At 41.6% G+C, this 14157-nt stretch overlaps 1 protein-coding gene across 5 annotated transcripts in view; it reads left to right on the forward strand.

Moving 5' to 3' along the window:
- The first annotated feature begins 3078 nt into the window (after positions 1–3078).
- NKTR (natural killer cell triggering receptor) overlaps positions 3079–14157 on the forward strand; it is a 37811-nt gene continuing 26732 nt past the window's right edge. For 2 of the 5 annotated variants that reach the window (XM_082192154.1, XM_082192155.1), the window contains exons 1-5: positions 3079–3203; positions 4663–4757; positions 10254–10328; positions 10907–11014; positions 12499–12543. In XM_082192154.1, the coding sequence (XP_082048280.1) occupies positions 4700–4757; positions 10254–10328; positions 10907–11014; positions 12499–12543 (286 nt within the window). In that variant the 5' untranslated portion in view covers positions 3079–3203; positions 4663–4699. Of the gene's footprint in view, positions 3204–4662; positions 4758–10150; positions 10329–10906; positions 11015–12498; positions 12544–12580; positions 12863–14157 lie in introns of those variants that run through there. The other 3 variants (XM_082192153.1, XM_082192156.1, XM_082192157.1) reach the window with 3 other exon arrangements.

Genomic DNA, 14157 nt, shown 5'->3' on the forward strand with positions numbered 1-14157 from the left:
ACTATTGGTAATGCTGGCTGAGGTTGATGGGAGTTGTAGTTGGCTACCTGTTTAACAAGGTAGACTCACAAAATACTGCAAGCATTTGTGTGTGTGTGTGTGTGCGCTAGTTGCGTTGATTCTATGAAACAATACCAGTCACAGTTCAGCAGAGGCTTGTGATACTCATGAAAACATTGTCCGTGTCCACACAACAGTAGAAGTTCCAGTAAGGGGAAAGAATGTATTTCCTGATTGCAAAAAAATACTTATTATGGTTTGAGTTGCAAGCCTTTCTTCCAAAAAGAGACACAATCTCGAATGAAGTCATCTGGCAGTGCCAGCAGAACTGGAGGGCAATGTGTTCTGCTGCTACTGCAGAAGCAGAATAAAAAATACGGGAAGGTCTTGGCCATTTGGGGTGCGTGTTGGGGGCCAACTAGCCACAATGGGTTTGGGGCCCCCGGAATTCTGGCACCAGTCAGGCTGGATCCCCTGCAACAAATTGCAGAGTTGCACAGAAGGCCAGTAACCAAGTAGTGGCAGTGCAGTTTGTCAGAAAAAAACACAATTTTCTGAAAAAGCCCTGCCACTTTACTTTCACCCTCCCTATTCGTCAGCAGTGCACAACAGTCACCTGGTGTCTGGATTTGTACCAATATAAATCCTTGAGATGAATGGTTTAGTTTCCATTTCCACTGAGTTGCCATTTCCCCAGGCTATTAGTGTCCTTTTGAGATTACAAAACTCTCAAGGAAATGTTTTAAGTCCTCTTCACCTTTTCCAAGATATCTTTAAGAGATGCCTGGAGGCTTTTTGCTCTGACCTGTCTGTTTCACAGCACTGAGCTTCATAATCAAATTAAGATAAGATGTGCTTCATATATACCGTAGTACAGTAGCTGTTTTAGTAAGCTAGTATTATATACTAACTGAAGTTTCTGAGATGTCTTCAAAGGCAATAGTACGTGCATTTCAAGGATGCCACGTCTTTACCTAGAAATGGCAGCTGCTCATTTAAAGCTGCAATCCTGTGCACAATTACTTGGGAATAACTCCCATTAACTTGCAGCTGGAATTCTGAGGGTGCATCTAAGATGGTTGCTCATTATGGGGTGGGAGCAGGTTTTTTGCAGTGTCCTGTATTTTTCATAAAATGTGTACCCCACTTAACTGGGGGACAACCCTCAAAGCAGTTTACAATGCTACATTGGAAAGCAGGGTAAGAACAAGAACATGAACTTTTTAACATTTCCAGGAACAGAGTTTTCGTTGCCCAGCTTGGAATTTCATTCCAGAATGGAAAGATATAAAGCCAGCACTTTTTTTTTGCATTTAGCATTAATGCAGCAAAGGTGTAAAGCCATGGCCAGAGGTTTGCACCTAAGCCTTGCCCTTTATGTTGGGAGCAGGAGGGGGCACTTTGCACATGCTCAGAGGCACGCAGGCCGCAGAATGCTTTTTCCTCCAAAAATAAGGCTTTTGACCTGCGCAACCTCCACAACGTTCAGAGATAACTGACATTTTAAAAAAAATCTTCTTGAAGGGCACTCTGCACACGCCCAGAAGCAATGACACAGAGGAAACAGTACAATGCATCATCAGAGATCTACAAGCTGTCCTGGACAATGACAGTTCTCTTTCTCAAGCTCTGGGAGGAAGACCTTTCATTGCCTACAGACAGCCACCCAATCTTAAACAACTCCTAACCCACAATAATACTACAACCAGACTTAACACGGACACTGGCACCAGAGCCTGCAATAAACCCAGATGCCAACTTTGCTGCCACATACACCCGGACAACACCATTACTGGCCCCAACAACATCACACATACCATCTCGGGACTATTTAATTGCTCCTCGTCTAACATTGTGTATGCCATCAAATGCCAACAGTGTCCTTCAGCTCTCTATATTGGACAAACAGGCCAAACCTTACGCCAAAGAATAAACGGACATAAATCTGACATCAAGAATCACAAAACAGAGAAACCAGTAGGAGAACACTTCAATCTCCCAGGACATTCTATACAAGATCTCAAAGTAGCTGTTTTACTACAAAGGAATTTCAGAAATAGACTGGAAAGAGAAGCTGCTGAATTGCAACTCATTACCAAACTCAAAACCATGGAGAGACCTGGTCTGAACAAAGACATTGGATTCTTATCTCATTATACATGACTAAGCCATTTTTCACCTTCTCACCCCTTGCCTTTTCCTGTAAGACCTATTGCAGTCGTTAAGAGTTGTCAACAGGCTCATCTCAGCTACCTGCCAATCTCCCATTCCCACCACCCTTCTGAGTAATACCCCTCCCCACCTTCTCACTATATAGAAGGATCTGGCAACTTCTGTTTCAGTGTATCTGAAGAAGTGTGCATGCACACGAAAGCTCATACCAAGAACTAACTTAGTTGGTCTTTAAGGTGCTACTGGAAGGAAATTTTTTATTTTGACTATGGCAGACCAACACGGCTACCTATCTGTAACAGAGGAAACAGTTTGCACGCATGTGCGCGTGTGTGAGAGATAGGGTTGTGGGAAACAAAACATGCCAGCCACTCTGGCGACCCTAATTTCAAGCATCTGGTTTCCTAAAGAAGACAGCATTTGATAAACGAAATATAATTTACAAAGATATCCCCCCCCTTGACGTATTTGCCACATCCCCAAAAAAGGGCGGGAGGAGGACAAGCGCGAGACTAGACTTTTTTTCGCGATATTACAACGTGGCCGCCGCCGCCGCCCGCCCGCTTATTTATTTATTTACTCCTCGCGCGCTCCCGCCCGCTCTCTGCTAATAGGGAGAGCAAGGTGGGCGGGGACTCACTGCCTATGTGAGACGGGGGCGGGGCTTAGTAACGTCACCTCGCGGGGCGCTGCTTGCTGCGGCGGTTTGGAGGAGAGAGCGAGCGGGGCGCCCGATTGGAACCAAGGAGGGAAAGGGGCGTGCACCTTTTTGCAGCTGGCCAATGGGGATTGCGAGAGGGTGGGGTCGGGGAGGAAGGCCTCGAGGCGGGGTGGGCGGGGCCGCTCCGTTTCCTCAGAGAAGTCCGTTAATGGCGTCCGTCGAGTAGCTGCTGCGTCTCCTTGTGGAGTTTCCCGCCCCCCCCCTTGGGTGGTGAGGGGAGGCGGGCCAGAAGGGTCGGGGCAAGGGGGGGCGTTTTGGGGTGGGGAGCGGGAAAACAAAGAGCAGGTTCCGTCAACGCCAGCGCGGCCAGGTAAGAAACGCCGCCCTGACTTCGCGGCGAGGGGCGGTCGACTTCCCGGGTGCCTTTAATCTCCCCCTTCCCCTCAGGGAATCTCCACACCACCCGCTTTTGCACAATGGCTTCCCGCCCCGCCCCATTTTTTTAATTTTTTGCTATTTACTCCCCAGGCCTTATCTAGGCTAGTGTTGTCGGCTCTGGCTGGCAGCAGCTCCCCAAGGCCTCGGGTTATTGTGGTTTTGGTGGCAGGTGTGGGGAGTTGGTCTGGTAAAGGCCTTGCTTTGGAAACGCCCCATGGTCCGTCCCTCACCCCCCCCCTTGCAGGGAGCCCTCCCCTCTTGAGGATGACGGCCAGCCCAAAACATTTAGCGGAAACAGCTCCCCTTTGAAATTATAGGACCTCCTCTCCTCCCCCACTTGTACGTGGTTTTGTCTGTTTAATAAAAGAAATATACGCTGCTTGAGGGCTAGAATCAAAAGCAAAGTAAAGATCAAGTAAGATCAAGGGGGTGGGGAAGGACAAGCATACTTTAAAACGTGCAGAAATGCTAAAACATGCGATTAAAATTGCTCAAGAAAGTAAAATTCTGGACATTCTGAATGATACTTATAGAGGAGGAAGCCTTTTTGTGCTTACAATAACACATTTCCGTGTGATCTTGAAAGAGTACAGTATTTAGTCCTTGGAATAAATCGCATCCTCCTCAGGATTGAGCAATCTAAGTTTTGCTACTGTGTATAAATTAATTCGGCTCTCATGGGGTTCATAGTATGCCAAGCAGTGAGACATATGTCTCCTCCATATGCCCCAGAAATGTGCTGTGTGTTATTAAGTATATTAAGTATGTTAACTGAATCACCTTAAAATGCTTGTAGGAATAGGTTGTAAATAGTTGTGGTAGCTTATTGAAGGACTAGGAAGGGCCCCTGTCACATGCAGATTCCAAAGAGAGGAGAGCAGTATTTTTTATCATCCTCTTTCTAAGGTGATGCAGATCGGAAAGGAAATACAATTTGCCTTGCAAACTCCCTCCTCAACAAAGTTGGGGGTGCAAGTGTTCGCTCTTCCCTTTAGCAGATGAGGAAAGCTAAAATAGTACATCTCTGCTCATAAATTCCTTAAGGGGCTTGAGTGCATGATACTCTGTTCCAAAAGCTGAATGAAGTCCATTGTTCTCTGCCCTGGAATCCTTAGTGCTAGAATTAGCAGGCTCTTCTTCTTTCTACTTCCTAACAGAATGTGCGTGGCAGGTGCTTGTCTCCTCCCTTGTTCAATTTTTAATTAAAAATAGAAAATGTAATTTCCATGTGGCTCCTGTGAAATCTGTGGTACCACTTATCATTGGCTGCTACGTCATGTGGGTGGAGGATTGTTTTCAAGCTACAATAAATAGCCTTCAGCTTCTCTGTGATGTTATATACAACTATTGTTGAGCAGCTGGAATTCTGAAATGCTTCTCTTTTTCTCAAGGTGGTGAGGAGGAGAGGTGCTTGGGCTTCCTGCTGCCATGGGGGCACAGGATCGGCCTCAGTGCTTCTTCGACATAGAAATAAATCGGGAACCAGGTAAGAGTTGGAGGGGCTCAGAGATTGCTGTATGATTGAAAAGATGTTTGAATTAGGTCAAGCCCTGAAGCAGAAGTATGTGCAGCCAGCGTGTTCCTTTAGGTTAAATGTCTAGATAGATGACTGCCATATTTCACATTACTGTGGAATTGTCTTTTCCCCCTCTGTGCAGCACTCTGAATATGTAATAGGCATTTTAATTTTTAGCCATGTATTGTGACTTGGTGAATTGTTTCAATAGTCATATGTGGCATGTTAAGCATTTCAATATCAATAGATAAACTGAACCAGTGTTATAGGGTGGTGTAGTAAAAACCTGTCTGTAATCCCTCTGAGATGAGAGAGTTTTGTACAAATGAGTGGCTGGGTGGGGGATGAAAATATACATCGGGATAAGGAAGGATTTGAATTTGAGAAGGGTTGATAGGGTAGGGTTTAAACACTTATATGTTAAAAACTCTGTGTATATTGTGAGAGGCAGGAGTTAATTTAGAGATCCGCTGGGGGTAAACTCTAGAACCTCTCAGTGTGATAGCATGAACAAATATTGTAAATTGATGTGTAGGTGACTCCCCACTTACATGGGGGTTAGTGGTTTCAGTGGCGGGTGAGATTGAAAAAAATAAATTTCCTGGATGCCTACTTCTGTTCCACTCGCTTTTATTTATTTATTTATTATTATTTTACCAAGTGCATAACGCTGAACACGCCCAAGTTGAACACAGTGGGGGATGCCTGTATTTGTAATTTTGAAGATGCATGCTAATCCCTAAAGTGTTTGTGTTTGCTCTCATGGCCAGAAGGGAAAGCAGAATCATGCAAAACATTGACAAGTGATTCTTCACTATATTTATACCCCATTTCTCAGGCAAAGGTCACAAAAAGTAAAGTTTCTTAAGGATATGTGGTCATGTTCTTTTCTGGTTTCTGGCAGTCAAGTTTCTGGGTTGTTCCCTCTTGGTGGGAGGCAACAGGGGAAGGTGCTGATACTCCATCAGGTAGAATATATATTTATATAGAGCACACAACCGGTACTGTGATATTTATGGTTTTTTAACCGCAGGAATCTCCATCCAGGAATTTTGATTTTAATTCTTCTGGCATGCACTTCTTCACATCTGTCATTTCCCCTTATTAATGGGAACTGGGATTTTACTGTTTTTTAATAAATGCTGGGATTGTCATGATTCTGACAAAACCCCAAAATGTTAACTATAAAGCTGTCTTTTTCTTTTTGTATGTCATCTTATCTTACTTGCCAGTAGTTAATGTACCAGAGAAATTATTTAGTGTTTTCTATCCCTAGAACATGCTTACCTGTAAGAACTGGTATGATAAATAACTTGTAAGAGATCATATGCCCCCCTCACAAATAGTTTAATGAAGAGGCGATGCAGAGGAATTTCATTTCAATAGGCTATTAATAGTATAGTGTGTGTGTTTCTTTTTAACTTGGTCTTTCTAACACTTGTCCTTTACCTATCTGCAGATTTCGAATTTGCAATTTCCTTTCATTTTTCAGGCAGAGAAGAAATTAGTGAGGTTCAATACCACCCCAAGTGTGTGGTACTTCTGTACTATTCATTCTCCTTCACACAGAGTGCTATAGGAATGGATGAATGATCTGTTCTTAGTCAAAATCTTTTGGACTCTGCTTTTAGTCACATCTGGAAGGCAGTCTTGAGCTGTCCTTGTTGAGCAGCTGAAGTTAGTAGTGTAGCTTAGGGAAATGGTGGTAACCAGTATGTGGGGAAAGTGGGGGGTCATTATTTTGTATTGGTGACCCCCAACTATAGACACCTCAGCTTGCTATACTGCCCAGATTTCACAGTAGTGAAAATGGTATGTGCAGTATAGATTAATGATCTATGCAGATGTCTGAAACATTCTTGCTAATCTTTAAAAGACAAGTGAAAATTTACCAGAAATATCAGGCCTTCAGAAACATCTATGCTGCTCTGGATTCTGTTCAGTGTCTTGTTTTATTGTTACTACTTTTAAAGTATTTGGATATTGATTTGATTTTTTTATGGTTATTTTTGCCTTATGTGGTTGCAGTAGTTTCTTTTTTTACTGCTTCATGCACTTTTAATGGAGCAAACATTATACATTAGAATAATAAAACGGGCTCAGCACTTTTTCTGTTTGGTGATAACCTTCTTTCAAAAAACATTGGTAAGTTCTTCAGTATGTAGTGATTTCGGGTGGAAAGGGAAGCATCCTGCTCGAGGAGCAAGAAACATTTGAGGGTAAGAAGCAATATTTAGTGACGTATACCTGACAGGAAATCTAAGTAGGAGAAGGGACGGATTTCAGATGAGACTGTCCATCTCTCCACTTTGACTTGCCTACAGTAGAAGATAAATGGATTTTACTGGCATGTACGCAGCGGGTGGCACTGTGGGTTAAACCACAGAGCCTAGGACTTGCTGATCAGAAGGTCGGCTGTTCAAATCCCCGTGACGGAGTGAGCTCCCGTTGCTCGGTCCCTGCTCCTGCCCACCTAGCAGTTCGAAAGCACATCAGAGTGCAAGTAGATTAAATAGGTACCACTCCAGCGGGAAGGTAAACGGCGTTTTCTGTGCGCTGCTCTGGTTCACGCTGGCCACATGACCCGGAAGCTGTACACCAGCTCCCTCAGCCAATAAAGCGAGATGAGCGCCGCAACCCCAGATTCTGTCACAACTGGACCTAATGGTCAGGGGTCCCTTTACCTTTTAAAGATATTCTAATTACCATAGTGCTAAATTAGATCCTTTAGGAGTAGTCCTAGTGGTGTTAGTACCTCATGTCTGCATGTCATTGTAAGAAAATTAAAAGATATAAAAGGCTACTTCTAAATTGTGTGTTCTCAGACTTCATGTGGGTGCCTAGTATAACTTTATTATAGCAGCTGAAGTAAGTGGCAGAGTGTACAAGGATTCATATTTCGGAGTTGTAGAAGCAATTAGGTGATCAGGGTTTTCTTAAAGACCCTCATGTGCTTCATAGTCATTCTACAGAATACTGTTCTGAGTCTGTTCTAAAAGTATGCCCCATGAACTGATTAGAACATGTATTAAATCTTTTTACTTTTTTTTTTTAAAAAAGTAAAGGACACTTGTTTCAAATTAAGTTATAAAGAAGGGCCTCTCTAAAATCAGTAATGTAGTATAGTTGATATACTACATACTCCTCCACCTACCCTCACATTTACTTTAATGTTCAAAGTATTTCTAAGACTATACGGTCAGTAATTTAAAAGTAGTGGTGTGAATTTTTTCCCAAGTAGTCAGAAAGACTTTTCTGTATTTGGTTCATAGTACTGAGGAACAAAATATTGCTGAGTGGAAAGTTCCTGATCTTTGTTGGTGGGGAAGAATGATACGAGATGGGCAACACCCAGGCTTAGTTTGCACAAGCGTCAGCTGAAAAAAAATGAGGCAAAATACCTTGTCCCTGACGTGTGTTTTCTGTATGAATGGATTTTGTTTCTCATTTGTTCTTGGTGTGGAGAATATTCAGTCTTGCAGTCTGAAGTGTTACAACTTAAAAGAAGTTACCTCTGCATCAGGAAGGACTAAGCTTTACTTTTCTCTTCACATGGAGGTCTTTGTTGTGAACGACTTACCTTTTTAATATACACTTGATAGGTCTATAATTCAGGTTTTTAAAAAATCCTACCTTTACTATACACCTGAGATACTGAGATAGTATTTTTTCCACTTTCTCCAGTTGAAAATGCCTATGATGTTACTCAAGTCTTGGGGGGGTGCATTTCACTTCCACATAGGTGAATGTTTGAAGCTGTAAGCCCGCCTTCCTGCCACTTGTCAAAATCCTTCAACCCTCCTCTCCTTGCTGCCAGGAATCTGCACAACTGGGAAAAGATAGAAGGGTTGAATGAGTGTAAGCTAATGGCTGCTGTTGGGGACGGCAACACGGAATCAACCCACTCTTCACAGGTTTATCCAAAGCTCCACTGCAGAGTAGCAGTTATGATAAGTCATAAGTGTCTTTCCCTTTTTAATGCCATTATGCTTATTGGCAGGGAGGGGAGGTTATAGAGGAGCCAACAAAGGCAGGTCCTAGGTCACGAATCCTACTCGTTCTTATCGTGCCCTGACTCGCAGGACACACGAAGGCTATAGCAGGCTGTGCAGTTACCTACTGTTATTAACATTCACTGAAGCACTTACATTTGCATTTTTTCTAGCTTCAGGTAATGCGCAAATGAAAAAGTTGCTTTGCTGATAAGTACTAAAGTACCAAGGGCTCTTGAAGGCAACCTACCGTATTTTTTGCACCATAACACTCACTTTTTTCCTCCTAGAAAGTAAGGGGAAATGTCTGTGCGTGTTATGGAGGGAATGCCTACGGGTGGCGGGGGGATCTGCTGCAGTCAGGATCCATGGTTCCCCGTCCTTCCCTCCTCAGTGACTCGCTTTGAAACAGCAAAGCGGGAGAAGAGCCGCTGAGTGGGGAGGAGAGAGGGACAGAGAGCCTGCTTGCTTTAAAGGAGCAAAGCGGGAGAGGAGAGGAGCCGCTTACACGAGTCCTGTCCGGTTGGTTCCTTCCCTTATACCCCTCTTCTTCATTATTAGCAGCATCCTTCTCCACCCACCCCACATGTGCTCCTTGTCCCTTGAGTGCTTTTCCTTCCCTCCCCACTTAAAACGTGGTTACAAAGCACGGATCCACATGGATCCTCAGGATTTTTGCACTGGGTCACCCCAAACTCACCATCAGATCACATAGCATGTCCATGGCTACATCTTGCACCAAAAAATCACGCACCCACTGTTGCCTGGGGCCGCAGTGGTGCAAAAATGTGGTTACAAACATGGATCCACATGGCTCCTCAGGATTTTTGCATTGGGCTACTCCAAACTCACCGTCAGATCACATGTCTGTGGCCACAGCATGAACCACAAAAATCATACATCCACTGTTTCGTTTAGAATAATTCTTTTCTTGTTTTCCTCCTCTAAAAACTACGTGCGTGTTATGGTCGGGTGCGTGTTATAGAGCGAAAAATACAGTATATATCAGTGAGTTCTAAAGGAAGTGAAGATATTCTGGGGAAATGACTTTGTAGTAGGTGCTTTCCTGGGCTCCTTTTCCCTCCACTGCCTAAGTCTGTTGTGTACTAAAGGATAACAGATAATAACTTGGATCAATATTAGCCCTGCATAAGAATCAGGCTTCCTTGATCACCTGTGGAAAATAAAAATGGTAATCAAGCACATCATTACTCTCTGGTTGTACATTCCACCCCACCACACCCCAGCTATTCCTGACAGAGAGACAGAATACATATCCATTCAGTCTTCTGTTTTTGCCATTGCATTTAAACTTTCCGAATAATTACCTTTTAAATAATTACAACTAAACTTGTATTGTGTTTTGTTTATCTCCAGCAAGAATATATGGAATTACAATCACTGAGAAAATGTCACTATTTTATCCTGGATATTACAAAATTGCAAAGTAACTATATATTTATTCTTATTACAGTTGGTCGTATCATATTTCAACTTTTTTCTGATGTGTGTCCAAGGACTTGCAAAAACTTTCTCTGCCTATGTACAGGTAATCTTTTCTTCCATAATTGAATAATTTCCATTATTGAATAATTGTTTCTATGTTCAGGTAACTTGTGGCTTCTTCATTCCAGTGCCCACAATTGCTGACAGAGGTGCATTTGACAGGAGGCTTCTTTGCATGTTTTGTTACCCCTTTTTACTGTCTTCTACTCCTTGCACTGAAAACCAGAGATCTGCCAAATGGGAGTTGTTGTGGTAATGTGAATGTGATATCTCTCTTGAGCCCAGGAGATTAAATCCTATTTAAGCTCTCCTAATCTTTCTGAAAACAACCCTGGAGGGAAACAACATCTGCCAAGTGATAGAAGAAGAAAATGCTGATGTGATCATTAAAAGCCTAGAAGTTGGCCACATCTCGTTTGCAGTGTTAAAGCTTGAGGGAAGAATTGGCAAATCTCTATCTTGGTGTATATAGTAAAAAAGTACCTGTGTTCCTTTTATCTATAAACCCGATTATTTTGCAGTGTGTTAATGCTTGGCTCTGTATTTCTGTTCAACTTTAGAACAAGATTATTGCTTTGGGAATTTTTGAGATAGTAGCTTATATATGTTTCCTCCCTGCAGGGGAAAAAGGAATTGGAAAAACAACTGGGAAAAAGCTCTGCTACAAAGGCTCCACATTCCACCGTGTGGTTAAAAACTTCATGATACAAGGAGGAGACTTCAGTGAAGGTAGAGTCTGAGAGAGATTATGATCCCCCCCCCACCTACCCCTGCCCCACTCAAGTAGTGAGGAAATTTGCCTTGTAGTGTTTTTTTTAGAATTAGGTTTTTATTTTTTATTTTTTTATTGGAAGTTTTACTACTGTTGTGTTTGCTGCCATGGGCTCCTTTGGGAGGAAGAGTGGTATACAAATTAAAGAAATAAATAAAATTATTCCATTTTCAAAGCAATATAATAGTAAGATGAGATGCTGATTGTTAATAATAATAATAGTAATAATAATAATAATAATAATAATAATAATTTATTTATACCCCACCCATCTGGCTGGGCTTCCCCAGCCACTCTGGGCGGCTTCCAACAAAATACTAAAATACAGTAATCCATCAAACATTAAAAGCTTCCCTAAACAGGGCTGTTGCATTTATCTGAGATTTAAAACATTGGCATGTCAGTCATCTATGCCCAGACATGATAAAATTCCTTAATGGCAGTCACAGGTGTAAGAACTTTATTGCTCCTGAATGTTATCATGTAGCATTCTTCATGCATGAAGAAGTTCAGATTAGAATTTGGGCACAGATGTGTTTTGACTGACAAGACAATTTGTTTAATTTCAAATGTTGCCAGAAATATTCATATGGTTGTGCATAATCTGCTGAGTGTAAATCTAGTGGATTACATACATGCGGTAATCATATGTGCCATCTCACAGAAAGTTCACACAAGTGAGATGTGAAGAAATCTTGTTAGGTGAAGTGCCCTTAAGTGGCACTTAGATAATATGTTCAGAATTGGAGTGTCAATGTCCACTACTGCTCTGTTCATTAAACTGCACTTTGGTTGCTGTGGGTTTCTTTATCCTTGCTTCAAAACGCCTACATTTATCCTGCCCTTTAGGCTTACTTGGAAAGTAAATGTGAAGTCCACCCATGCCAGATGGAAAATATAGGCCCCATTTCAATAATATTTACAAAGGTTCCCCCTTTGCCTCTTCTAAGGGGACTTGTAGTACTTCCCTTCAAAATCGTAGGCTCATGCCAGTTAGCACACTTGGCTGCTCTTCTGTTCTGGCCTGAGTCTACCACTGCTGAGAGTTTGCTTGGTGTCAAATAAATTTAGGGCAGGGATGGAGAACCTGTAGCCCTTCAGGTGTTAGACTCCATCAGTCTCAGTCAGCATGGCCAGTGGTTCCCCTGCAACAGCAAGCTGTGAAATACATGTTTCTGAACAAAGTGTTGGGGCAACTTTCCATCCTTGTATGTTAGCTTTGTTTTGGATAGTCGATTTAGCTGTAAGCTTTCTGTAATTGAGCTTTACCATGAGGTTGAATGATAAACTATGCAATTAAAACATTTAACTAAGCTGGTCCTATTTAATCTTTTACACATCAAGAGTTCAGAATTATACCTATACACAGACCTATCACTATACTAACCATGTGAATAATTCCATTTTGACATGGTTTAATTCATACTTTTTAAACAACTAGGTAATGGAAAAGGAGGTGAATCTGTTTATGGAGGATATTTTAAAGGTAAGGTGTAATAATTCTTGATCTCTTGCTTCAGTTTTGAGAGTTTTTATTCATGATGCATTTAATGAGAAGGTCTACTTAGATCACCTTTGCATGAAAGTAACGTTGCATGGATACTATCTATGTGCATGACTTGTAAATGAATATATTGTAATGTTAGCATTAACTGTCAAAACTTATTGCGGCTAATGTAGTGGTTAAACATGACTTCAGCATGGAGGCTAGGCAACTTGATTCATGACAACTCCTATCTTCCTGCCTAAAACTGTCAACATATTCTTTTGTTTATAGAGAATGTGGTCTTTTGCAAAATGAAAAGGTAAGAGACAAATGCTCAACACAAATTCAAACTGTTCCCCTGCCCCCTTCCTAATAAACATTTGGACCACTGATAATGAATTTGTGGCTGGGTAAATATAGTTTGGAGAAAAGCCTAAATATAGTTTGAGAGACTCTAAGGTGGTCTTCTCCTTGGCAAAAGAAATAATTGGGATTCGAAATACTTATCTTGAAACATTTCCCCTTCCCCTATCCCCCACCCTTTCAAGGTTTGTATGTATATTGAATTCTCAAAATATTTTTCAGCATGTAGCTGTTTTTCATAGAAGCAATACATTTATGTTTGTTCTTTACTAAACCTGTGAATGAACTGTTTCCAAGAGCTTCCTCTTATTAGTCATTGATTCTTAAACAGAAACTGGATGGTTCTGGTTGTAATATTGGTTGCAAACTTGTGTTGAAAGTGGTTGGTTGGAATATGCACCAAATCAAAACATGCTTACCAAAGCTAAACTCTAAGGATGTTTAAATATAGTTAGGTGGCAACAGATACTGGTCTTTAAGAGTAGTGCATCGACAAATCCTTATTCTAAAGGTTTTTGGTTCTTTTTCTCTAAGATTTTATGATGGGTAAGTACAAATATTATGGTACTGTGTATTTGCAGCTTTGCTGTTTAACAGTTCAGCCATAATTATACTTTTGTGTGCATATGAAAGGGATTATCTGACTAAAATTAGTTTTGCTCGGCTCCTCTATACCCTTCATCAGATTAACGTTTTACTCCTAACGACATACTCAGACCAAAGCTTGAAAGGAGGGCACAGGGCTTTCTCTTCTGTTTTGTGGAAATTATTTTCATTCGCTTTTGCAATTGGTGGAAAAACTGTACTGAAGTGGGTTTTGAGAGATAATGTGTTTTGGGTGTTGTTTTCTCTGTAGATGGTCAGTATTGCACTCAAGGCAGGTTTTATAAACAAAAGTATCCAACCCTCACTGCAATTATGCAGTTCAGCTTTTTAATATGCTGGTCATTAATGGTCTGTGAATTACTACCACCCAGCACCATTCTTACTCTGTTGCTAATATATTGCTAATTTATTAGTACTCCAGGGGGGCTGTCATCATTTTAAGTCCTGGAATGGAAGAAGGCTATACTTAGAGTCAGCCAAATATGTTGTCTTATTTCACAAAGGAAAGGGGGCATTAAGTGACCATTGAATTTCTTAAATTGTGGAAAGCCGCCCTATGGTATTTCCCGACCCCCTTCTCCATAGTCAGTAGGGTTGGACTGAACAATCCAGGTATAGTTTGGTGATAGTGTGCATAGTTTGCAT

This window comes from Podarcis vaucheri (assembly GCF_965113315.1).
Source record: "Podarcis vaucheri genome assembly, chromosome: 12".
NCBI classification, from domain to species: Eukaryota; Metazoa; Chordata; class Lepidosauria; order Squamata; family Lacertidae; genus Podarcis; species Podarcis vaucheri.